Here is a 25,831-nt window from a genome sequence, read left to right on the forward strand (position 1 = left end):
TACATTCTCCCTCAAGCCCCTGCACTGGCCACCCACAAAAGATGGGCGGTCAATCCAAAAAAAAACAAAGGCAGGAGCTCTGCTCTGAATGCATTCTGCTGCTTCCCAGGGCATACGCCTCCTAAACGGACTGCATTCTGCCTCATTTCACACTTCTTCTCTTTCCCAGGTTATGATTAAACTGTGAGGGATTTTAAGGTTTGCTATATAATTAATTGTGTGCTAGAATTTTGGTTTTGAAAAGAATTAGTAGGTGGCATTTATTCTGTAGGTGTAAAGTAAGATCCTTATAAACAAATTGCCATTTTATACAAAATAAGATGCAAATTACCATTCTGATTTTTAAAAATATTTGCATTTTTTAAAAGTAGTTATAAAGTTGTCCCAGCTTTAACCTTTTAACTGATGGCAGAATTCCAAATGGGTTTTAAAGACCACATAACTTTTAGCGAAGCTTTTATAGTTAGGTATGATTATGCAGGGCTAGACTGTAATAATTTTTATTTGTTCCATAATCTTGATCTGAATAAGACAGTAATGGTGAACGTTATGTTTCCCCCATACAATACATTATTATTACATCATTGTCACATCATGGCTTGACATTGATTTTGTATAGAATAAAAATAACATTAGAATTAAGGCAAGAATAGCATGTGCAAACTAAGCACATTAACTCTGACTGGTGTCCTTAATAAAAAGCACATTTGGTTAGGCTACCATTGATTCTGCTGCATGCAAGACAGTTGTCTTCAAGAGAATGAGACTGGAATAGTTCAATTTCTTTTAAAACAAAACAAAACAAAACAAAACAAAACAATCCTTCTACTGGCCCACAATGGCCAGGAGCAGGCGGCGATAGTCTCCACTGGTGTCACTGGAGATCATGGTCCCCAGTGTCTTCTGATACATCTGTGCAAACGTCTGTTTCACTTGCACAAGGTCAATCTGCACAAAAGATGAGAGATCTGATGTGAGGACAAAACTGTTATAAATAAAAGCTGGCATTTATCCTCTTGACCAATGAAAGGCTCTAATTTCAGCTGAAGCACATTAAAAAAAAAAGCTCAGGGACATTTTTATACCTGTTCTCACTCTATGGCTAGTACTAAACAATGAAGGTCTAACTTGTAAAGAACACTGATTACAGTGTTGTGAATTGTATTGCGAATAGCACCTCAAAAAAAGTTATTCCATTTTCACTTTAAAAGCCTTTGGATTTAGAAAAGCTTGGCAGAAGTAGACCTTTTGCACAAGTTTTTACATCAGCAAAACAATAACCGGTGCAGCAATATCTTTCATCTCCCCTTGTTGTTGTTGTTATTTGTCCTTGGTTCTCAAAGAGGACCATGACATCAGGAAGGTGATGCCATGACTTGCAAGTGAATTGGATTTAAGTGACAGAGGGCTGTGCAAAGTCACCAGCTTCATTTTCTCCTCCAGTTCCAGTGGTGAGATATGTATCAGGACATCTAGAGATGGCCCTGCTCCATCTCTCCACAAATCAATGCACACCCCTACCCCCACAGCCTCTCAAAAGTATGACTATCCCTAAGTATTTTTTCCAGAATGGTATTCTCTATGTATGAATCACATACATAGTGTGTGTCTCCCTGCATGGCAGATTAAAACCCTCTCAGGGCAGGGAAGGTGAATTGACATCCTTAACCAGCGACCAGCTAACAGTCACAGAGATTTTCCCAATGTTTTATTTGGTAACTTTCCGTGACCTGGCTCTGTAAGAATCTCCACTGGCAACTTTCAGCTAAAGGGTGCCAAGTGAGGAATCCAGCAAGCTGGGGTATAACATAACTACAGTCGAGGTAGAAAGAGAAGGGCTTACTTCACTCCGGGTGACGACAATCCTCACGAGGGTTGAGTCATCTGTGCCAGCCCCTCTCATGGAGTAGTAGAGCCGCTCAGCAAAGAAGGCCGGACGGTTCAAGGCACACTGCACTGTCAGGCAATAACAACACAGAGTTAGAGAGATGTTCCATGGCTATGCAGGGGAGTCTGACCTGGAGGGCTGACCTGAAACCTTTGGTCCTTCTCCCCTACTTGCACCCCAGCTATTTCTCCAGCTACAGACCTGAAGGGCTATGGAAATGTCCTCTCTCTTTTTTTTTTACTCAATATTCACCACCTCATTCTGCATGTATTTCACAGGTTCTCCTTCTTCCCTGAAAGTTCCCTTTGGCAAATATATCCTAGTTCCTCACTGTTCTGGAAGACGACTCCAATTCTGTATCTCACTCAAAGCAGGAAATCTAGCTACTGCAAGTAATGTCTTATTCAAAAGCAAAAGAAACAGGGGCAGCTAGGTGGTGCAATGGATAGAGCACTGGCCCAGTCAGGAGGACCTGAGTTCAAATCGGCCCTCAGGCACATAACACTCACTAGCTGTGTGACTCTGGGCAAGTCACTTCACCCCAATTGCCTCACTAAAAGGGAAAAAAAAAGCAACAGACAAACACTGGTTCTAAAAGCTATTGAGATATAAAAAAATACTGCCCTCTATGTCTGAGAGTTAGGTGTAAGGTATATGTTGACTCTAAAAGAGACAATAGTGAACTGAGCATTAAGAAATCTGGACTGGTCTCCAAGCTTTTTAAAAAATTGGTTTCCCAACATGTTAGGGTGAGAGAGAAAGGGCTGTCAACTCTTAGAATAAACCTGCCAGACACATGGTACAATTTCCTGTGTTTGTGGTCACTACTCAGGACTCCAGAGCCACATCTTACACTCCCACCTGAGCAGTTTCCGAGGACCAAGCCCTGGGTTCAGAATCAGGATGGACTCAAAGCTCTCTGCTTGCCAGAAAAGTGTGTGTGACTGGTCTTGTAGATTGGCAAACCATGAACTCAACTAGGAATTCAGTAAAGCCTTCTTTGGATTAGATAGGGACAAGGGTCATTTTATTTCCTAAACAAGTGTCTGCAGTGTTACCAGATGAGGCAGTGGGAATTCTGGAAACTGAAACCAGAATACTCTAGGAAGGGAAGGGAATGAAGGCAATGTACCCACAGTTTTATGAAGCAAAAGGGACAAGACAACACAACTTGAATGTTAGAGCTATTCCCAGAAAAGAATATTTGTCAGCAGCAGCATCTATTGTAGAAGAACTACCTCGAGGCTAATAGAGAGAGTATTTCCAAAAAGGGAGAATGTTGCTCAGAAGACAGGACAACTTACCTCCTATTTCCATTTTGGCAGAAGGAATACACCACTGTGCAGAACATTAGCTATGGCCACGTAGGGATATTTATAAAGATATCATCTCTTTTCCGAGTATTAAGGCTATATTTAGTAACATTACCTCCCTCAATTCCATTCTATGGAGTAGAAAAATTCTATTCCTGTCTTACTGAAGGCCCTGAACATCAGAAATTGTTTTTTGACTAAAGCCATCTTTCAAAAGCAAAAAGGCCCCCAAACAGCCTGTGGATTTAGTAAGTGGCCCTTGGCTTAATGAAGGTTTGTATGTTAGAAACTTGGGAGTACCCCCAAGGAGTAAGCATTTCCTTTACATTAAAAATTGCAGCCCTCAGAAACTACCTTTACAAGTCTGAGTGAAAGTCCACCATCAAGGCCAAATATGGCCAACGACTTCAAGATTAAACGTCAACAATTCACCAGGACCTGTATACAAAACACAAAGCTGGCCATGCCCTCTGCCCAGGGACTTTACAAAAAAGCTCTCCTGATAAATTCCCATCTGCTGATGAGAACAACAAAGAGGTATAAGCCTGATTCTCAAACAAACAAAAAACCAAAAAGCAAAAACAAATTCTTACAGATTGTCTTCAAACCATTTTCTACATTTCCAGAAAACTCTCGGCCAATGCTGCTTAACAAATCTCGATTAGCAATCTGCAAATTAAGAGTTAGAGTGATTAAAATATTTTCACATTTCAAACATAACCCAAGTCTTAAGAGAAAAAAAAAAGACTCATACTCTGGAATAGGCCTCCATGGTTGCTCTTAGCTGAGGGAAGCTTCTTGTGGCAAGAACCATGTTAAAGGAGGATTCATCTGTCCCCAGTTTCCCTTCGCCAGCTTGATAAAGACGCTGAGCATCTTCCTGAGCCATTTGATGATTCACATTCTGATTTTCATCACGATTACCCTAGCAAGGAAAAGGAAAGACAAAAAAATACAAGGATTGTATTTTTTTTAAGGATTGTATTTTCAAAGAAGACAATCCATCAATCAATATTTATTAAGCTACTATTATGTGGCAGGTGATGAGGCTACAAATACAAAGAATGAAATGATTCTTATTCTCAAGAAGTTCACATTCAAAAAGGAAAGACAACTGCATACACAAGCATATAGAGGGAATAAATCCAAGGTAAATACAATAAGTATAAGGTAGTTCGAGAGACAGGCAGTTGAAGAGATCAAGAAAGGCTTCACATCAAAGGATATGAACAGGCAGTTTTCAGATGAAGAAATCAAAGCTATCTATAGGCATATGAAGTGCTCTAAATTACTTTTGATTAGAGAAATGCAAATTAAAACAACTCTAAGATACCACCTCATACAGATTGGCTAATATGACAAAAAAGGAAAATGATAAATGTTGGAAAATTGGCACATTGCTGCAATGTTGGTAGAGTTGTGAACTGATCCAACCATTCTGGATAGCAATTTGAAACTATTCCCAAAGGGCAACCAAGCTGTGCAAACCTTTGATCTAGCAATACCACTACTAGCTCTATATCCCAAATAGGTCCTAAAAAAGGGAGAAGGACCTAGGACCTACATGTGCAAAAATATTTATAGCAGTCCTTTTCGTGGTAGCAAAATATTGGAAACCGAGGGGATGCCCTTCAATTGGGGAATAGCTAAACAAGTTGTGGTATACTAATGTAATGGAATACTACTGTGCAATACGATGAACAGGAAGATTTCAGAAAAACTTGGAAAGACCAGTACAAACTGATGCAAAGTGAAATGAACAGAACCAGGAAAAGACTACACACAGTATCAGCAACATTGTGTGATGATCAATTATGAATGACTCAGCTCTTCTCAGCAACACAATAATCCAAGACAAGTACAAAGGACTCACAAAGGAGAATGCTATCCATATCCAGATAAAGAACTGATGGATTCAATGCAGGTCAAAGCATATTTTTCCACTTATTTTATTTTCTTGTATTTTTTTCCTTTTGATCTGTTTCTTTTTTCATAACTGTGACTAATATAGAAATATTTTTACATGATCACACATGTATAAACTATATCCACCTGCCTACCATTTTCAGAAGAGGGAAGGGGAGGGAGGGAAGGAGAAAAATTTGGACCTCAAAATCTTGTAAAAAATGAATGCTAAAAATTTTTTTGACATATAATTGGGGGGAAAATAAAATACTATTAAAAAAAAAAGAGGAGCAGCTAGGTGGTGCAGTGGATAGAGCACCAGCCCTAGAGTCAGGAAGACCTGAGTTCAAATCTGGCCTCAGACATATAACACTCACTAGCTGTGTGACACTGGGCAAGTTACTTTCCCCCAACTGCCTCACCAAAAAGAAAAAAAAAAAAAGTGAAACCAGATCTTCATGACCAGGGGCTGACAGTGCTTCCTGGACTGGGTTGCCCAAGAGTTCCTACCCTCCTATGGTTAGGCATTCTAAGAGCATCTTTCATACTTTAATACACACACACACACCCACACACACACATACACACACACACACACACACACACACACACACACACACACCAACAAACATTCAAATCCAGTCTTGGACACATGATACTAACTAGCTGTGTGAACTTGGGCAAGTCACTTAACCCCAATTGCCTTGCCCCCCCCCAAAAAAGGCTTCATGTCACTTGAACTGTGTCTTGAAAGTAGAGAGGGGCTCTTTGAGGAAGACATAAGAAGGAAGGGCATTTCCAGGCATGTAGGATGGCTAGGACAAAAGCAAAGAGCTGGGAGTTGGAAGTATCCTGTGTGAGGAACCAATTTTGGTAGGACTACAGAGTGCAAGAGGGAGATGAATGTCCAATAAAGCTAGAAAAGACAGGTTGGGGCAAGTTTGTGAAGGGTATTAAAGGCTAAAAAATTTTAAAAAGGCGGGGCAGCTAGGTGACTCAATGGATAGAGCACTGGCCCTGAAGTTCAAATCCGGCCTCAGACCAAACACTTGACATTTACTAGCTGTGTGACCCTGGGCAAGTCACTTAACACGCCCCCCCCCAAAAAAAGCTAAAAAGGATTTTATATTTGATCCCAGAAGCAAATAAGAAGGCACTAGACTTTATCAAGGAAGGGAGTGACACAGTGTGATCTACACTGAAGGAAATATACTTTAACAGAAGTGTGGAGGAAGGACTAGAGTAAGGAGAGGCCTGAGGAAAGCAGACCAGTTAGGAGGTCAGTACAATAATCTAGGCAGGAGATGACGAGAGTGTGAAATAAGCTGTGTGAATAGAAAGATGTTGCAAAGGAAGAAGCAGCAAGATTCAGCATCTAATTGGATATGTGGGATGAGGGAGAATGAGGAGTTGAGAAAAATGCCACAGTGACAAAGCTGGGAAGATAGTGGTGCCTTGGACAAAACAGGAGAGTTTGGGGGAGGAAAGACTGAATTTTACTTTGGCCAGTATCGAGCCTGAGATGTCTCTGGGACATCCAGCTTGAAGGGTCCAAAAGGCCATCGGTGACATGGGATTAAACTCTGGGGATAGCCTGGGACTAGGTATGTAGATCTGAGAGTCAGCCACATAGAGATGACAATTAAATGGACCCCGAACCAGCAGAGGAGACTGAAAAGGAGCAGTCAGACATGTAGGGGGTAAAGCAGGAAGGAAGAACGTCATAAAAACCCAGAGAAGGAAGAGTATCAAGGAACAAAGGTAGCTAATAGCATTAGAGGAAACTTTAAAGAGGGATAAGGTTGGAGAAAAGACCAGCAGATTTGGCAAATTAAGAAAAGATTAATAATACTGAAGACAGGAGTTTCCAATGAGTGATGAGGATAGAAGACAAAAGGCAAAGGGTAAAGTGAGAGGAGAGGAAGCAAGGAGTTTGGCTGAGAAAAGAAGGAGAGATAAAGGGTGATGGTTTGAAGGGATGGCAGGGTCTAGTAAGGTTTTTGTTTTTTTTTTTAAGGACAGAAGAGACACAGGAATGCTTAAAGGCTTTAGGGAAGGAACCAGGAGACGGAGAGGGAGGGAGAGGGAGAGAGAGAGAGGTCAAAGACTAGAAGGATGGGATAATTGAAGTTGCAGACTTCTAGAGAAGATGTGGAAGAAGATGGAACCACAGGCACATATGGGATAACTGGCCTTGGTAAGGAGAGAGGCCACCTCTACGTCAGAGACTGGTGGAAAGAAAGAATTGCGGGTGTTAATCAAGGGAAGAAGGAAAGAGGAGAAAAGGGGTTTATGTCAAAGGGCTTCAGTCTTCTCAGTACAGCAAGAGGCCAGGTCTTCAGCTGAGAGGGAGAGGGAAAGGGAAGGTGTGGGAAGTTTGAGAGAAAGGACGGTTTAGATAAACTTTTGTGAGGAATGAAATAATGAACCAATTAGGGAGGAATAAAAGGGCTGCCTTGCTGCAATGGGGGCCCAGTTGACGTTGGCTAACATGAATTTATAATGGATCTAGTCAGCACAGGGTACAAAATTACAATAAATCTTGGATTTAAGGAAAAAAATATTAAAAGTTAATTCATTGATTTCCCCAACATAACTTTCATTTCTAAAGAAAATGTATTAGAGATATAATATTTAGATTATGATTTTTGCATAACTCCATGACCTAAAAGGAAAATACCATAAGGGCATTAAAACAAAGGGGTAAATCAAATTTAACACTCCAATAGATGTTATCTCATTTCTATAATGCCCTCCAACAGAGATGATTACAACCCACCTATGCCTGTCCATCTTGTGTGACTGCTAGCCATATCATAATTTCTCACATGAGGTCTAACCAATATGCTGAAAGTCTTACATGAGTTCTCTTGACAGCAAGAAAATGCCAGTGGATGGGTAAGAATTCAGCCTCTAACCTTTACTAGCTATGTGACCCCAAAAAAGTCAGTTAACCTCTCTGAACCTCAGTTTCCTCATTTATAAAATAATAATACCTGTAGTACCTGCCTCTTGGAGTTTCTGAAGGCTCAGATGAAATAATGTTTGTAAAGTGCTTTCTAAACCTTCAAGCCCACACTTACCCCACCCCCAACAAAAAAAAAAAAAAGAAAGGAAAAAGAAAAGACAGAAAATACTAGTGGACCACATGGACTATCCATTGGTTATGCCTTATTGTCTCCACATAACCAGCCCCTGTCTTTTTCCCTTTTTCATAATTCCTTGATTGTAATGTTTTGCTTCTTGTTCATGCCCACCATGCATCTCTCCTCTGCCCTCTGAATGGTTCTCAGTTTTGATCTTTGGAGACTCTAGTAACTCACAGCCATAAACTCATCACTGGAAGAACATTGGCATTAAAGAGCTGGGTGTTTGAGGAAGAAATCTGAGGTTACTGAAATCTAGCCAGGCCTTCTTGTCCTGTTCAATCAACCCTAAGTGACTGTCAGTCAGCACCAGAAAATTTAAGTTATAGCTTCAATTATCTGGCTGTTACATCCAAGGAATCAGGACAAGAAAAGGAATGAAGGGTCTGGATTAAAGGACTACAAAGGTCTATTCTAGCTCTGAGGTTTTGTATTTTGCTAGAAGAACAGTGAATCCCCTATTTCCCCAACTCTCTAGCTTCATCCACATAGTCCTTATCTCCTAACGCAATATTTGAGTATCTATTATTTGAGTATCCATTTATTTGAGTATCCATTAGGCTGACATTTGCACTGAGGCATATGTCTTGATTTCATTATATGGCTTTAAAAAATATATTCTCATTCTATCCTAAACAATTTTCATTTAGGTAGTGCTCCACAATTTAAGATGGGCTGATCATTTCTGACTCCCAAGTGCAGCTATGTCTGAATAAACATAGTTAGATGGTGGCTATGCCTGAGTGAACAAGGTAAACGCTAGGATGTCATTGTTAAGGGCACTGAACTGCTAAGGAGAATAAACACTCTGGGCGCTGAAAAGAATAAAGGACATTGGTTAGCAAAAGGTGCTTAAAGAGTCAGATACTGTCTGCCACAAACAGCCTTCTCCCACAGACACCCACCAATATATCTTTGAAGTCTTCTACTCACCTGACACATGGATACAAGTAATCGTTCAAAGTGTCCTGAGGTATCTGATCGAATGTCTTTTTCGATATCTCGTCCAAATTCTGATCGGTAACAATTGACAATATCGCGAATTTGCTGATTTGATCTTGTGCACAAAATTTCAATCAATACTCTTTCTTGAGTTCCTGCTCCCTTTACAAAAATGAGAAAGGGAAATTATTGGTGGGTGGACCCAAAATAATAAAAAATAATTGTATCTCATTGTTCAATCCAAAAAGTTCTCTAAAAATAAGAAAGTGTTGACTGACATTTGTTTTTAAATTTACAAAGATAGAGGCAGATTTGATATCTAAATTAAAATGAAATATTCAGGATGATACACAGTACCTTCATTGCATTCCGTAAACTCCAAGCATCATAATATGTAGGTGGCATAAACAAGGCAAGTATCAGTTCTTCCATATTTCCACTTAACTCAGACTTGAGATCTTTGATTAAATCCTATTTAATTACAAATCCAAGATTTAAAAAATATGTTCAGTTTTTATGGGAATTATTGAATGATGGAATTTATGAAAGTCTCAATTTAAGATCCAATTATGTACAATGAAAAATATAAACACAAATGTAATTCATTTCACAGATAAGTATTTCATTCAGTCAATCAATAAGCATTTATTAAGCAGCTGAACCAACATGATGGAAGATTATCAAGAAATATACTTACTTACTAAAATAGAACATGCAAAGATAAGACACATACAGGCATGAAATCGATATAAGCAGCAACTGGAGAACAATTCAGTCAAACAACAAATATCCGAGCACCTTCCACGAGCAAGACGCTGTACTCAGCTCTATGGACACAACTAAGTTTAAGACATGGCTCTTGACATCAAGGCACTTAAAATCTAGGTTGGGTGGGGGACATGAAAATATTAAAAGATAAATAATATGAGGCAGTACAAGCTCTCAAAGGAGGCATCCAGTAAATAAAATACTACCAAGTTCAGTGAGGATTAGTGAAAACAGGCTTTATGGAGTGAGACCTGTGGTGGGCAGTGAAAGGTGAACAGGGATTGATAAGTCAAGAAGAAAGTAGAAAGCATTCCAAAGAGGGGAAGCACCATGAGCAAAAGTGGGTTATGCTGAGGAATAATGGACAGACCAATGTTGCTGGAATAGATTTACAGAAATAAAGTGAAGCCCAGTTATAAAGATAGACACAGATTGTGAGGAAGGTCCCCTCTAATAGTCTGTGGAAACCACTGAAGGTTTTAGGAAGAAGGGTTAGGGGGACTGGTGGGGACAGGAGGGCTGGGGGAGAGTGGGAAGAGATGGGAGTCAGAAGACCAGTTAGGAACCATAGTAATCCTTTAGGCATTAGGGAATACTACCATTGCAGTGGGAATGGAAAAGAAGAGACAGATGTGAGAGTTATGTTGAGGAAAGAAAACCATAGGATTCAGTGACCATTTCAGTCAGAGATGAGTAAGATTTCAAGCCTGGATGACTGGGAAATGATATTATCACTGACAAATAAAGCGAGTCACTAAATGTCTGTTTTCTCATCAGTAAAATGGTGATAATAACAATAGCACTGCCTATGTTGTACAGTTTCTGTGAGGAAAATGCTTTTAAAATCCTAAAATGGGGGGCAGCTAGGTGGTGCAGCGGATAGAGCACCGGCCCTAGACTCAGGAGGACCTGAGTTCAAATGTGGACTCAGACACATAACACTTACTAGCTGTGTGACCTGGGGCAAGTCGCTTAACCCCATTGCCTAGCCAAAAAATAAAATAAAATAAAATAAAATAATACAAAATCCTAAAATGCTACATAAATGTTCTTATTAAGTCAGGTAGAGAGTTGGTTTCAGGGTAAGAATACTGACTTGCATTTGAACTCTAAGACTATTTGAAATACCATAGTATAGGTTATATACATTTGCTGCCGAAGTTCACAGGAAGGGAAATAAGGTTGGGTTTTGGGAGGACAGACAGAGAAATCAGGTTTTAGCTCTCAGCCTTAGGACAAAAGAGGCTTTATAAGGTAAAGTAAGATAATCCAACTTATCTACGTGTCTATGTTAAGGGGGAAACAGCTAACTAATGAATGCCCTTGAATTCCAAATTGACAAATTGAGACTTGATAGGATAGGCAGGCAATAGGAAATGAGGGGTTTGGAGGGGCACAGATTATCCCTTATCCTTTCAGATACAGGAAATAGTAGATAGAAACCTTTTCCCAGGACAAAGAAGAAAACAGTTCCCCAATAATAAGAAAGCAGTGGTAGTTGCTGAGCAGGAACCTTGCTAGGCTGTTTTCAAGTGGGTAGTGAGATGAGTTAGGAGGCTATGGTAATACTTTAGTTATAACAACAACAGGGGCCGTGAATATGATAGTAGTTTTCACGTCTCTTAAAAGCCCTAGAGAAAAGAATATATTCAAGGTCTACAAGAGTCTTTATAAGAAATGAAAACTGGGATTTTAGCGGGGCAGAGCCAAGATGGCAGAGTGAAAGCAGTGACTTGCTTGAGCTCTCCCCCAAACCCCTCTAAATACCTATAAAAAATGTCTCTAAACAAGTTCTAAAGCAGCAGAACCCACAAACAGACAGAGTGAAACAAATTTCTAGCCCAAGACAACCTGGATGGTTGATCAGAAAGGTATATCACGCTGGGTTGGGAGAGGAGCGTAGTTTGGCAAGGGTGCACACAGTCCTCAGCGACCTGAAAGCAGGCCTCAGAGGACTGAATCACGGGCAGCTGTAGCGGTTTCCAGACTTCTCAACTCACAAATGCCAAAGACAACTTAGAAGGTCAGAGGGAAAAGTCTGTTACTGTATGAGAGAAGCTAGGTCCCAGCCCCAGTTCCCGAGCATGGCCCCGAGGCGGCAGCTGCTTCTTGAGCTTCTGGCTTGAGGTTCTGAGGGGGAATCAAGTGGCTGATCAGAGGGGGATTGCAGGGATCTCTTTGCTGGTACAGAATTCTCTTACTTTGCTCGTGCTTGGATCTGAGTCACAGTTCTGGCTGGCGGTCCTGGGGCAAGGAGGAGCACTGGCCTGGTGCAGCTTGTAGTGGCAGTGAAAGGAAATCCTTCTCACAGTTCCAAGACAGAAAAGAGTGCTTATGGTCACTCACAGACCAGAGTACAGGCCAGGAAAGGAGTAAACACCTCATCCCTTATCATACCACCTTGGAAGAACTGAAAATTTACAGGTCCCTAGAAGTATCTCTGAAAACAGCTATACAAACCCCTAAATCTTGGGACAGTACATTCTCCACACTGGAAGCAGACCTCTACCTTAACAAAGAGTTTATAACTCAAGTAACTGGCTGGGATCATGAGCAAACCTTGCAAAAAGAGTCAGACCATAGAATCTTTTCTTGGTAACAAAGAAGATCAAAACATACAACCAGAAGAAGACAGCAAAGTCAAAGCTCCTACATCCAAAGCCTCCAAGAAACATATCAATCAGTCCCAGGCCTTGGAAGAGCTCAAAAAGGATTTTGAGAAGCAAGTAAGAGAAGTAGAGGAAAAACTGGGAAGAGAAATGAGAGTGATGCAAGAAAATCATGAAAAACAAGTCAACTGCTTGCTAAAGGAGACCCCAAAAAATACTGAAGAAAATAACACCTTAAAAAATAGCCTAACCCAAATGGCAAAAGAGGTCCAAAAAGCCAATGAGGAGAAGAATGCCCTAAAAAGCAAAATTGGCCAAATGGAAAAGGAAGTCCAAAAGCTTACTTCCTTAAAAATCAGAATAGACCAATTGGAAGCTAGTGACTTTATGAGAAATCAAGACACTGGAAAACAAATCCAAAAGAATGAAAAAATAGAAAACAATGTGAAATATCTCATTGGAAAAACAACTGACCTGGAAAATAGGTCCAGGAGAGATAATTTAAAAATTATTGGACTATTTGAAAGCCATGATCAAAAAAAGAGCCTAGACATCATCTTTCAAGAAATTATCAAGGAAAACTTTCCCGATACTTTAGAACCAGAGGGTACAACAGAAATGGAAAGAATCCACTGATCACCTCCTGAAAGAGATCCCCAAAGGAAAACTCCTAGGAATAGTGTAGCCAAATTCCAGAGTTTCCAGGTCAAGGAGAAAATACTGCAAGCAGCCAGAAAGAAACAATTCAAGTATTGTGGAAACACAACCAGGATAACACAAGATTTAGCAGCTTCTACATTAAGGGACTGCAAGGCATGGAATATAATATTCTGGAGGGCAAAGGAGATAGGATTACAACCAAGAATCACCTACCCAGCAAAACCGAGCATAATCTTTCAGGGGAAAAAATGGTCATTCAGTGAAACAGAGGACTTTGAAGCATTCTTGATGAAAAGACCAGAGCTGAATAGAAAATTTTACTTTCAAATATAATACTCAAGTGGAACATGAAGAGGTAAACAGGAAAGAGAACTCATAAGAGAACTCATATGTTGAACTGTTTATATTCCTTCATGGAAGGATGATATTTGTAATTCATGAGTCCTTTGTCACTATTAGAGTAGTTGGAGAGAAAAAATTATATGTATGTATATGGATAGATAGATAGATAGATAGATAGATAGATAGAGGGCACAGGATGAGTTGAAGATGAAGGGGTGGGATCTGGAGAACAAAATTAAGTGGTGAGAGAGGATTATACTGGGAGAAGGAGAAAGGGAGGGGTAGAATGGGATAAATTATCTCACAAAAAAAACGGAAAAGAAAAGGCTCTTACAGTGGAGGGGAAACAGGGGAAGGTGAGAGGGAATGAGTGAATCTTATTCTCATAGGATTTGGCTTAAGGAGAGAATAACACACACACTCACTTGGGTATGGAAATCTATCTTACCCTACAGGAAAATAGGGGGGAAGGGGACACGAGAGTAGGGGGATGATAGAGAAGAGGGCAGATTGGGAAAGGGGGTAATCAGAGGCAAACGCTTCTGAGGAGGGACTGGGTCAAAAGAAAGAACAGAATAAATGGGGGGCAGAATAGGATTAAGGGAAATAGTTGGTTTTTCACAATATGACTACTATGGAAGTGTTTTACATAACTGCACATGTTTAACCTGTATTGAGTTGCTTGCCTTTTCAATGAAGGTGGGTGGGGAAGGAGGAAGGGAGAAAGTTTGGAACCCAAAGTTTTAAAAACGCATGTTTAAAAAAAATGTTTTCACATGCAACTGGGAAATAAGAAATATAGGAAATGGGGTACAGAAATCTATCCTGCCCTATAGGAAAATAGAAGGTGAAGAGGATAAGAGAAGGGGGGGAGAGACAGAAGGGAGGGCAGACTAGGGGAAAGGGTATTCAGAATGCATGCCATCTTGGGGTGGGGGAGGGCCGAGATGGGGTGAAAATTTGGAACTCAAAATCTTGTGGAAGTAAATGTTGAAAACTAAAAATACATAAATTAAAAAATTTAAAAAAGGAAAAAAAAAGCAATTAAGACTGAATTGTGGATAGGAAGACATAGAAAATGATACAAAGTGAGACTGAGAGGCACAGTGTCCTATGGATAGAGAGCTGTTCTCTGAGCCAGCAGGACTTGGGTTCACATAGTGGTCACATAACTCTAGACAAGACACTTCAGATCTCCATGCCCTGGCACTTTCACAGACTCTGAGTTGCAGAAAATGTGCCCATCTGCACTGGTAGAGTAGATTTCCTCGTCTAGGAAATCCTCAGATCAATAACATCAGAGGTCTGGTTCTTCTCCATATCCCTAAAGCGAGATGAATAGAACCAGAGCAGCAAACACATTGACTAGAAATATATTTTTCAAAAAATTTAAAAGACAAACAGTGACAGGACTTCAGTTTGACTTGGAAGGGAAGCCAACACAAACACTTTCCATTTGTTGGTGGTCTATTCGTTTGTTTGGTTTTCCTTTGTTCAATGTTAAGGGGATTGATGTCAGATTTGATTATTTACTTTTTATGTTTGCTTTGACTTTCTTTTCTGCTGATAGATGTCAAGAGTTTTTAAAATCATGGACCCCACTATCTCAAGAGAATGAAAATTACATGTGACCCAGGGAACGATGGAAAGTGTATGGTGGGTTTTTGTAGCACAGTGCATGGCACATAGTAAGCACATGATAAATACTTGTTGACCTGACTTGAGGAAGGCTGTAGCAGATTACCAATGATGACGTGCATGCAACAGGTCATATATGGCATCATCAAGTAGATGTTTGCCCAGAAAAGGGGATGGGCCCATCATGTATCAAGGGAAGAGTCAGGTGGTCTGAGCACTGCACTAGTACCTGCAAAATATTGAGAGAATTAGGAGAAGGTCTCCAATACATCTGCTGGATCCTCTTTGGAGGATTTATGGTCAGATATGAATTATATTGATGGTGTGGATGGATTGCAATATGCACTGTCAGAGGAAGCATCCATTTCAAGGCCGCAGCTCCCAAGAAAAATAAATATATTACCTTTAAAATCTCAGGCCACGTTAGCACCGTTTTATGCAGACAAATAAAACATTTTTCCTCACATGTCTGTCGGGATACTGTGTCTATTTCCTCACTAAATTTAAAAGACAAACACATACCTTTCCATACATGGTCTTAAAAGCTGCCTTAATTTTCTGTCTTTGATCATTGGAGCGACTGGCAACAACATCCACAATTGCTTGCTCATCAGTCCCTGGAAGAATCACACACAAAGATGGCAAGAGGAGTCTCTCCTGTGTACTGCCCAGCACTCATTTGTATCTTTGCATGCTTGGAAAGTACCCACAAGCCAGACCAAAGTAAGGCCCACATGTAAACACTTGATTTGGGAAGCTATTCTTATTCCTACCTTAAGTAGCTTTAGGTTAATTTGGGGCAGCTAGATGGCACAGTGGATAAAGCACCGGGCCTGGAGTTAGGAAAACCTGAGTTCAAATTTGGCCTCAGACACTATACTAGCTGTGTGACACTTCATCTCTGTCTGCCTCAGTTTCTTCATCTGTAAAATAGGAATAATTCAGCACCAACCTCCCAGGATAGTTGTCGAAATCAAATAATTACAAATGGCTTAGCAAAGTGCCTGGCACATAGTAAGCATTATATAAACGCTAACTATTATTATTATTATTATTATCATTACTTAATTTACTGAAGACAAAAAAAATTCCATTTGTTCTTTACCAAACCCTTTCATGGCCTTTCGGAGAACTTCGGCATCCTTCAAAGCATCGAAGTTGGCAGCAGGTCGGATTGTCCCCTGAGTACCTTGAACCATGGCTGCTGGCTGGGAGGGAGAAGTACAAGAATCAAATTGGGCAAGGAAGGTCAACCACTTCAACAGACTACTCAAGCTGTAAGAGTCCATACAGTCAGATCTCCCTACCACCAGTAACAAGTAAGGAGATGGGAGGAAGGGTAAAGAAAGATTCAATTCTACCAGTAGCTACGATTTAGGATTCAGAGTCGGGAGGTTAGCTCTGGATTTCTGGGGTCCATTATTTTTAGAGATTCTAGATATTGGCATTAGGAACATTCAGGAAACAAAATTAGCCTTTTTTTAGGGGGTTCTACCATTCTACACAAATGCCCTGCAGATTCTGGGTACGGGATGATGAGGTTTTGATCCTAGACAGGTAAATCATTTAACCTTTTAATTATTTTTTATTCTGGACTAGAAGTACCCCAAATAAAGCAAGCATTTCCATATACAGAGTAGAACAGAAGAAGATGGTAAATGAAACTGAATCTCTATTATGTAGGGCTTGCTCTTCTACTCAAGGATGTCCTGCTTGCCTGTGTAAATTATTTAGTCTTCCTGTGCCTCAGTTTCCATGTTGGTAGAAATGGCAGGGGAGGAAAAGAGGGAGCTCTTGCTACCGGCCAGAGCAAAACAAGACACTGGCAGAACCTAGTTCAAAAGCAGGACAAAAAAATAGCTCTCAGTGCAGTAGAACACAAATCTCCTGGCATAAAAAAAAAGAATAATAAAATAAAAATCTCCTAACCTGCTAAGGAAAAGGCAAGGGGAAACACAATGTGACAGGCATATGTCAGGCTTCAGATGAGAAACATTATAACTTTGTTAATGTAACTCGACCTCATTCAATACTGTGTATGAGACTCTGATTAACGAACCCAATATTTCAGTTATGAGAAAAGCACAAAATAAAAACAACAATGCAAAGAAGGAAGGAGCTAAACAGGTAAAGTCTTTAAAAAATTATGAATTAATTCAAGACTTGGATAGTTTTATGGATTTAAAGTTTGTGATGTGCGTGATGTGGGTGTGCCTTTAATACATGCTCCCTCTTCTAGTCAATCTAGTCCACAGGGTCCTTCCGATACCCTGGGGGCCTCCCTCCAGGCCTTGGCATAGCAAGGAAAACATCCAAGCCCAGAGGCCATCCCCTGGTTACTCCTCAGCCCTGCTCATCACTGGCCCACTTCCCTTTCCGGCCATGCCTCTTTCTGATTACAACCTTTACATCACTTTTGTGCAATTTCTCATCAGCAATTATGTTGCAGCCTATTCACCCCCACCGAAGGTCTCTGGGTTGTCCTTTGTATAAGCCACTAGCTTAATTTCTCACCATCTGTGATTGATTCACAGTCATTCACCATCATGAGAATAATATTGACATTAAAAAAAAATGGACCTTTGTTTTAGGGAGAAGCCTGGGGGTATTAAAATCACTGTGCAGTTTCCAAAGGCAATTCAACTCTCTTTAATTCAATTTTAGATCCAGTTTGTTGTCCTGGCTCTTACAGTAGCAATAAAGCCTCTCTGTGTCAGTAATATCAGTAAATCTCCAAGTTTAATACGCTGTATATCAGCTCCATGGGCTATCAATCGTATATCAGTCAAGACAAAAGGCTTTTTCTGGTGTAGATGCTTTTCAGTGATTACAGATCTCATTTGGGAGGCTTGGAAATGTGTTGGAGCTTGGGGCAACAGGCATAATAACAGATGCAGACAGGCACATCTGAAGGACCTCACCTTCTATAAGGAACCCCTCTTCCATTTGGACCCTACACTGGAAATCTCCAGCACGGACCTTTTCTGTCTAATCTAGCTTCTCTTCCCAAGCTTGGTGCTCCTCTTAAAACATCAAAGTCACTGTTTCATGAGGGTAAGGATGTAAGGGTAGTACATGATTATTTACATTTTTAGGGCGTAAAAATATCAGTGGGATTATATAGAAGCACTTATGCCACTACCACTAGAGCTGGAGATTAAAGAGGAGAAGTGAAAAGAAGGCCAAATTGGAGAAGTTACTGAAGAAAAAATAACTATTGCCTACAATCCCCGACACTCTCCTCTAATAGGAACTTTCAATACCCTTCTGATCCATTATTACCAACCCAGGAAAGGAAGCAGAGTATGAAACACAATTGAAAATAGAATGGTTATAAGGATGAGCAGAAACCATTTCATGTCAAGCACTGATGTGTAAAACTAGCTTCTCAACACTTTGCTCTTATAGTACCAATGAATAATAATAATAAGAACAGCCTTAGAGTTGGGAAAGTCCTTTATATGTTATCATATTTGATTTCTGTAACAACCTTGTGAAAAAAGCAGGAATGTCCCTTTTGAGGAAGCAATTATCAGCAAATAGAGATGAGTCATAGGTAAGTTTGATATCCTAGAATAAATCTGGGATACTTACATATAAATTGATGCTATAATGGTAAGCAATAGTATATATGAGAGGCAGTAGGGAGTAGTGCACATATTGCTGGCCTCAGCTGAAAGAGCTGAGTTCAAATCCTAACTAATACTTATTGGTTGTATGATTCTGGGGGCAAGTTACAGCTTTTCAGTGTAACCAGACAACTCCCTAAGAGCATATGCTGATCTTCACATCTCTTCTCACTAGGAATTCTTTACACTCATTAAATTACAGCCTCAGACAAAAATAATAACGTACTGCTAAAGCCCTGCTCTAATGCCTCACCATGGCATGGCAGAACTGTGGGTTCACAGTGCCAGACCCAGAGAGAGTAAGCTCGTGACAGCTCACACTCTTCACTAAAGTGGAAAGGCCTGGTGTACAAGCTCATTAAAGACTATCCCAGGGCCAGCCTCGCCAAGTGCAGGGAGGCAAGGTAATGGTTTTTTTTTGGCCCCAGTAAATCTGGACTTGTGATGTCAATCAGCAGAGGACAAAATCACAGACCTCAGAAGTGATGAAGGAAGGACTGCTGTCCTCCCATCCCCAGAGAGCTGGCCACCAGGTTAATGGATCATTTTAGCCAAACCAACTCAATAACCTGCCTAGTAAGGTCCCATCTTGATCCATAGTGGAGTAAATGGAGCCCCTACATAGCTGAAATGAAGAATTCTTAAAGCATAAAGGATTTGCTGACTCCCTTCATAAGCCCAAGGTAAAATGAGCCGAAACCCAAGCATGTATTAAGGGCCTACTATGTGCCATGAATTGCGCCAGGTTCTGGAGATACAAAGTGAAAAGTCAAACAGTCCTCTTACATCTATTGGGGGAGACATGGACATATTTCAATACATACAAAACAAACACAAAGTAATTTGAAGCGGGGAAGCACTCATAACTGGAACAGGGGAGCGGGGATCAGTAAAGCCTCCATGGAGAAAGTGGCACTTGAAAAAAGTCTTGAATGAAACATGAGATTCTAGTAAAGTGGAGGTGAGAAGGGAGTACATTCCAGGCATGGAAGAAACCTAGTGCAAAGGAATGGAGGTGAGAGATGGAACATTACATGTAAGAAACAGCCAGAAGGTCAGTATGGCTGGACTGCAGAGTATAGGAAGGGGAACAATGTACATAAGGCCAGAAAGGTAGTTTGGGCCCAGGTCATGCAGGGCTTTAAAAGTCAAACAGGGGCAGCTAAGTGGCACAGTGGATAGAGCACCGGCCCTGGAGCACCTGAGTTCAAATCTGGCCTCAGACACATAATACTCACTAGCCGTGTGACCCTGGGCAAGTCAATTAAACCCGATTGCCTCGAAAAAATTAAAAAAAAAAAAAAGCGAAGCAGTGGAGTTTTCACTTGACCCTAGAGCAAGAGTTCTTAATCTAGGATTCGTGAACTGATTTTTTAAACGTTTTGATAATTGCACACAAACACATATATGCATATACGTGTATGTTTCCTTTGTAATCTTATGTATTTTATCTTAGTGCATGTAAAAACATTATTCTGAGAAGGGTTTACCAGACTGCCAGGTGGGTCCCCAACACAAAGTAGGTTAAAAAGATTATTGTCCTAGAGGTAACTAGGAGCCACTGAAGTTTCCTGAGTAGGGGAGTGACCTGGTCAGACTGTATGATAAGGAACAAGGGAGATGACTGCTATGTGTAAAAGGTACTCCCATGATACTGCAGGAGGAACTATCATTCTCACCTCGATTCCTTCTCTCAAATTATTCTATACTTCTTGTTCTTGTTGTGTCGTTCCAATCATGTCCAACTCTTCATGATTGTTTTGGGGATTTGGCAAAGATACTGGAGTGGTTTGCCATTTCCTTCATCAGCCCATTTTACATATAAGGAAATGGAGGCAGAGTTAAATGACTTGCCCAGGGTCACACAGCTCATAAGTGTCTGAGGCCAGATCTGAACTCAGGAAGATGAGTCTTCCTATCTCTAGGCCCGGCACTCTATTCACTTCACCACCTAGTAGTCTGCAGCAGTATGCTATGCTATACCTTTACTATGAGAAGCCCCATGCTCTGTGGAGTTATATATAAAATAGAAGCACAGAATGCTGGAGATGGAAAGAGGCTCAGACATCATCCATTCTAACCCACTAGTCAATACAGAAGTTCCCTGTATGACATCTTGGAATGATAGTCATAACCAAGTTCTAGATCTCAACATTTTCAGTAATGGGATGCTTATACTTCACAAGGCAGCTTACGGTAGAAAAAGCCATGTATCTGGAGCCATAAGATCTGGATTCAAATTCCAGCTTTGGAATCTACCACCTGGCAGATCCTAAGCAAGTTACTATTTCACCTTTTGGAGTCTCAGTATCCTTATCTAAATAATTATATCACCTCAAGGTCCCTTCCAGTTTCAAACCCTGTGAGCCTATAATCAGTAGGAAAGTCTTTACATTGTACCATAACCTGGGTCCCCATAATTTCTGCCAACTGGACACACTGACATAGGGATCTTCCTAAAGCACAGGTCTATGTCACTGTCACTTCCCCTAGTATTCAACAAACTCCAGTGACTCCTTAGCACAGGACCTGGCACACAGCAGGTATTTAATAAATGTTTATTAAATGACTGATTAAATGACTGATCTCTCTGCCTCAGTTCTCTCCCTATTCCAGTCTATCCTCCACTCAGCTATCAAATATATTATTCCTTAAGCACAGTTCTGATCATGTCACCCCACCTTATTCAGTAAATTTCAGTAGTTCCCTATTACCTCCAAGATCAAATACAAAATCCTCTGTTTGCCTTTTAAAGACTTTCATAACCTGGCCTCTTCCTTCCTTTTCAGTCTTCGGATAGCTTATATTGCCCCCTACACACACCTATTCTGCAATACGGTGACATAGGCGTCCTTGCTTTTCTAACACAGGACACTACATCTCTCAACTCCCAGCACTTTCACAGGCTGTTCCCAATGCCTAGAATGTTCTCCCTTCTCGTTTCTGCCTCCTGACTTCCTTCAAGTACCATAAAGTCCTACCTTCTGCAAGAAGCCTTTCCTAGTGCTCCTTAATGCTGGTGGCTTCCCTCTGAGAATACTTCCAATTTATCTGGTATATATCTTGTTTGTACATAGTTGTTTGCATAGTGTTGTTTACACACACACACACACACACACACACATCCACGCCTTTTAGACTGTGAACTCCTTTAGGGCAAGGACTGTTTTAGATCTTGTAACTGCCTGGTTTAGCACAACGTCTGGCACATAGTAAGCCTTAATAAATGTTTGCTGATGACTTCCTAGACTCCTCCAATGCCTCCTTGTGGTGTGTAGATGATCCTAGAATCTTAAAGGCTATGTGAGGGGAACACAAGCTTGAGGAGGTCCTACCAAACAGAAAAGACTTCAAACATGACTCTGGTGACAGACTATGTCTTATCTGAGATCTGGTGTAGCTACATTTGGAAAGGCTCCTCCACCAGCGGGCAGGTCAATTTGAGGCCAGCAGCAGCTCATGAAGCTCATCTATTCAGATGGGGAAAGGCTGCCAATGGGGTTGGAAGAGAGAGCACCTGTTCCGATAAAATTATAGTTCTTTTGAAATAATGAGATTTGCTTTACATTTTGTTTTGTTTTGTTTTTGGTTGCCATGACACACAACTCAATTGCGTTTATCATTTAATAAAACCCCAGCGTCTCTCCCACGGACTGATCTGTTGCCTAGCCATGCCTCTCCTGTCCTGCACATTCTAAAGCCCAGCACAGGACCGTATACTTTGCTCTATTAAATCAGATTTGGCCTGTTGTTTCAGGACATAGAGGACTCTGTGAAGCTAAATTCTGTCATCCATTCCGTCAGTTTTTGGATTAGCAACCCCTCCCCATTCACCATCATCAACTTATTTGACAAACATGCCATTTACAAGATAAGAGTAGTCAAAGACATACCAATTTATTTTGCATCTATTGAATCATCGACATACTCATGCAAATTGCCTTTTGAAATGAAAGAGAAACCAATGATCTTTTGCAGAGATAGAAAGGAAAGTAAAAGGCACATAAGAAGGAAGAATAATTCTGGAGCATAATACTTCAAGAGGCCTTTAGTGTATAGAAAAAGCCTTACTCACTTCACTGCTATAATCCAAAGAAATAGGAGAGAAAACAGGACAGGAAGGAAAGAACTCTGTATTGATCTGAAAGAACAGATGAAGTTTATAAGGCAGAATGGAAGCACATAATCATCTTTCTGGGAATAGTACCAGAAGACTCTAAATTCCCACAAACAGCCCAGTTGTCCAAGTTTCAAGGTTATATTATTATGACTAAAAATTTAAATTCTATAACGCTTTAAGATTAGCAAGTACCTGCCTCACAACAACTCATGTGAAGTAGGTACAGGTCAGAACTACCACAGGGCAACCAGGGCCGTGCCTTATGTGCTGACATCCTAGAAGGTTAGGGTACAATTCCCCCCCCCCCCCCCCCCCCCGCCCCCACTAGGTCTTGCAGGCTGGTAGGCTGGCTTTCTCACTGGGTGAGCCTAGGGGCTGCCATACTGCCCCTGCATCCCAGGTTCTGTAGCCATTACAACCTTCTCCCAATGGAGAACACCCTCCCAGTGGAGCAGAGGGTACACCACACTCATCCCTTCCCCACCTGAGTTCTGACTCAGATGAGTCGACAGGCCTGGGAATCCACTGAATGATTAGCTAGGGAATGGGACAGTTTGCCACCCCTCCCCCCAGTAAACTCCATGCTAGCTCTCCCCAAAGTGGCTCCCCTCTTCTGCCCTCCTTTACCCACTGGGCCCTCTGAAGGCCTTCTTAGAGGACAGAGGAAAGCTCACTTTCCTGGATGTGTAGTCAGAGGACCTGAATCTGAAATCTGTCCATTACTGACTGCCTGTCTTACATTGGGAAAGTCTCTGCATCTCTCTGAGTCTGTTTTCTGATTTGTGAAATGAGAACTGGGTTGGACTACAATCACAATCCACAAGATCCCTTCCAGAACTGAATCTAGGGTCCTAGGATTGGATCAAAATCGACTTCCTTTTGTCTTCTGATGCTCCCTGAAGTCTAGCTTTCTCCTTCAGATACTATAGAGGGAGCTATGAGGCTTGGCTGGAGTCAAGAAGACCTGAGCTCAAATCCAGCCTTGGACACCTACTAGCTGTGTGACCCTGGGTTCGTCACTTAACCTCTGTTTGCATCAGTTTCCTCAACTGTAAAATGGAGATAATAATAGCACCTGTCTGTCAGGGCTGCTATGGCATCAAATGAGATGCTATCTGTAAAGTATTTAGCACAGTGTCTTGCACACAGGAGGTTGTAGATAAATACTTATTCTCTTCCCTTCTACCTTCTTCATGACTGGCTGCTTCTTCTCTCCCATGCTCTGGCACATGGGCCAGGAGGAGTGACCCTTTCTCCCCACTGGCACAATCACCATCACTCAGGAACTTCCCTTTCCTTCTTTAATATTCACTTCCTGACCAGATTCTTGTCGCTGTGATCTAGCTACCTCCAGCCACTCTTCTTCCTGCCTCCCATCTGACCTCCCAGTCCCTCAAACGTCTTACCTCCCATGACTTCTGTCTCCAACGTCTTTATCACATTAAAGAGTGGTCATACTTTAGACATTTCTCTGCTCTCTCCCTCCAAGTGAAACTGTCCTAGTTATAGCTTTGCATAGATAATATGTTACTACCCCCAGATGACAGATGAAGAAACTGAGGCCCTGAGAGGTTAAATATCATGCCCATGGTCACAGTGAATATGTGGTAGAATTGGAATTTGAAGCCAAGCCCAGTGTTCTTTCTATTATACCACGCTGTCTTGCTTAGGAGCATTAAGTCTCCAACAGAATCTTTCAGTAGGGATTTATTCAATTATCCAGAATTATTACCCATGACAGAGAATGGAACTGAATCTATGATTTAACTGCTATAGAGAACTCCCAAATAAGGAATCTCCCTCTACTGGTGCAGGTCTGTGACTTCTTGGTGACTTACAGAGAGGTGCCTAAAGGCCCAGAGAGATTAAGGAATCTAACTAAGGTCACACAGCCAGTATGCATCAAAGGTAGGACCTAAATCCAGTTCTTCCTGGCTCTAAGGCTGGCTCTCTATCCACTACACAATGCTACCTCTCCTCTACCTGTGATGAGGTGTAACAATAAATATATCTTGTCCTCCTGAACTTATTCGCCTTATCAAAGTTAGTAGGACCCCATATCTAGTTGGTCTAGGCAAGGTATGCTCTGCCTGCATGAATATGTTCACAGTAGAGGACATATAGATACCCTGTTTCTTCCGTATTGTAAACCTGCCAATGGCAGCAAAACAACGCCATTTTCCCTTGGTATTACCCGGTTACCCCTTTGCTGGAAAAGGCACATCCCAAAATACCTGATTAGGGTAAGGAGCAGGAGCTTGGCCACTAGGATACTGGGAAGGAATCTGTCCTCCAGGGAACCCACCTACAAATTAAAAAAAATAAACCATGTAATAGCTCTTTTAAAATAGGTCACTCTTCAAAAGTACATTAGTCTGTTTTTATATGTAATTGGGAAAAAATAAAATATTAAATAAAAAAGAACCCCCAGATTAGATGACTTTTTTTTTTTTGGTGAGGCAATTAGGGGTTAAGTGATTTGCCCAGGGTCACACAGCTAGTAAGTGTCAAGTGTCTGGTCTGAGATTGGATTTGAACTCGGGTCCTCCTGACTCCAGGGCTGGTGCTCTATCCACTGTGCCATCTACCTGCCTCCCAGATTAGATGATCTTGAAAAAAAGTACATTCGTTGTTATGTATATTGTATATTTGTAAAGATTAGTGTTACAATTACCCATCAAAGTAAGGTTGGGTTTTGTTTGTTTGTTTGTTTTGGAATATGCCAACTGAAACCTCTTACCAATGTGTCACTGAACCACGTGCATTTGTTTCTCAATGCTCCATTTCATTGCTATGTCCTCAAGGGTTAATACTTTTCTCCAAACTCTGGATGAAATTGCTGATTTTATCTGAGGAAGGGTCTAGGTTGTT

General features: G+C 41.0%; 1 protein-coding gene across 1 annotated transcript in view; it reads right to left on the reverse strand.

Annotated features, from left to right (window-relative positions):
* Positions 1 to 468: 468 nt before the first annotated feature.
* Positions 469 to 25,831, reverse strand: part of ANXA7 (annexin A7) — a 33,959-nt gene continuing 8,596 nt past the window's right edge. Inside the window, exons 5-13 of the mRNA XM_027860148.1 lie at positions 25,195 to 25,265; positions 16,317 to 16,419; positions 15,734 to 15,828; positions 9,552 to 9,665; positions 9,186 to 9,356; positions 3,956 to 4,126; positions 3,795 to 3,870; positions 1,844 to 1,956; positions 469 to 948 (exon numbers count right to left, since the gene is read on the reverse strand). Coding sequence (XP_027715949.1) covers positions 826 to 948; positions 1,844 to 1,956; positions 3,795 to 3,870; positions 3,956 to 4,126; positions 9,186 to 9,356; positions 9,552 to 9,665; positions 15,734 to 15,828; positions 16,317 to 16,419; positions 25,195 to 25,265 — 1,037 coding nt within the window. The 3' untranslated portion in view covers positions 469 to 825. The remainder of the gene's footprint in view (positions 949 to 1,843; positions 1,957 to 3,794; positions 3,871 to 3,955; positions 4,127 to 9,185; positions 9,357 to 9,551; positions 9,666 to 15,733; positions 15,829 to 16,316; positions 16,420 to 25,194; positions 25,266 to 25,831) is intronic.

Source organism: Vombatus ursinus, unplaced genomic scaffold (assembly GCF_900497805.2).
Source record: "Vombatus ursinus unplaced genomic scaffold, bare-nosed wombat genome assembly UNPS02000749.1, whole genome shotgun sequence".
NCBI lineage: Eukaryota > Metazoa > Chordata > Mammalia > Diprotodontia > Vombatidae > Vombatus > Vombatus ursinus.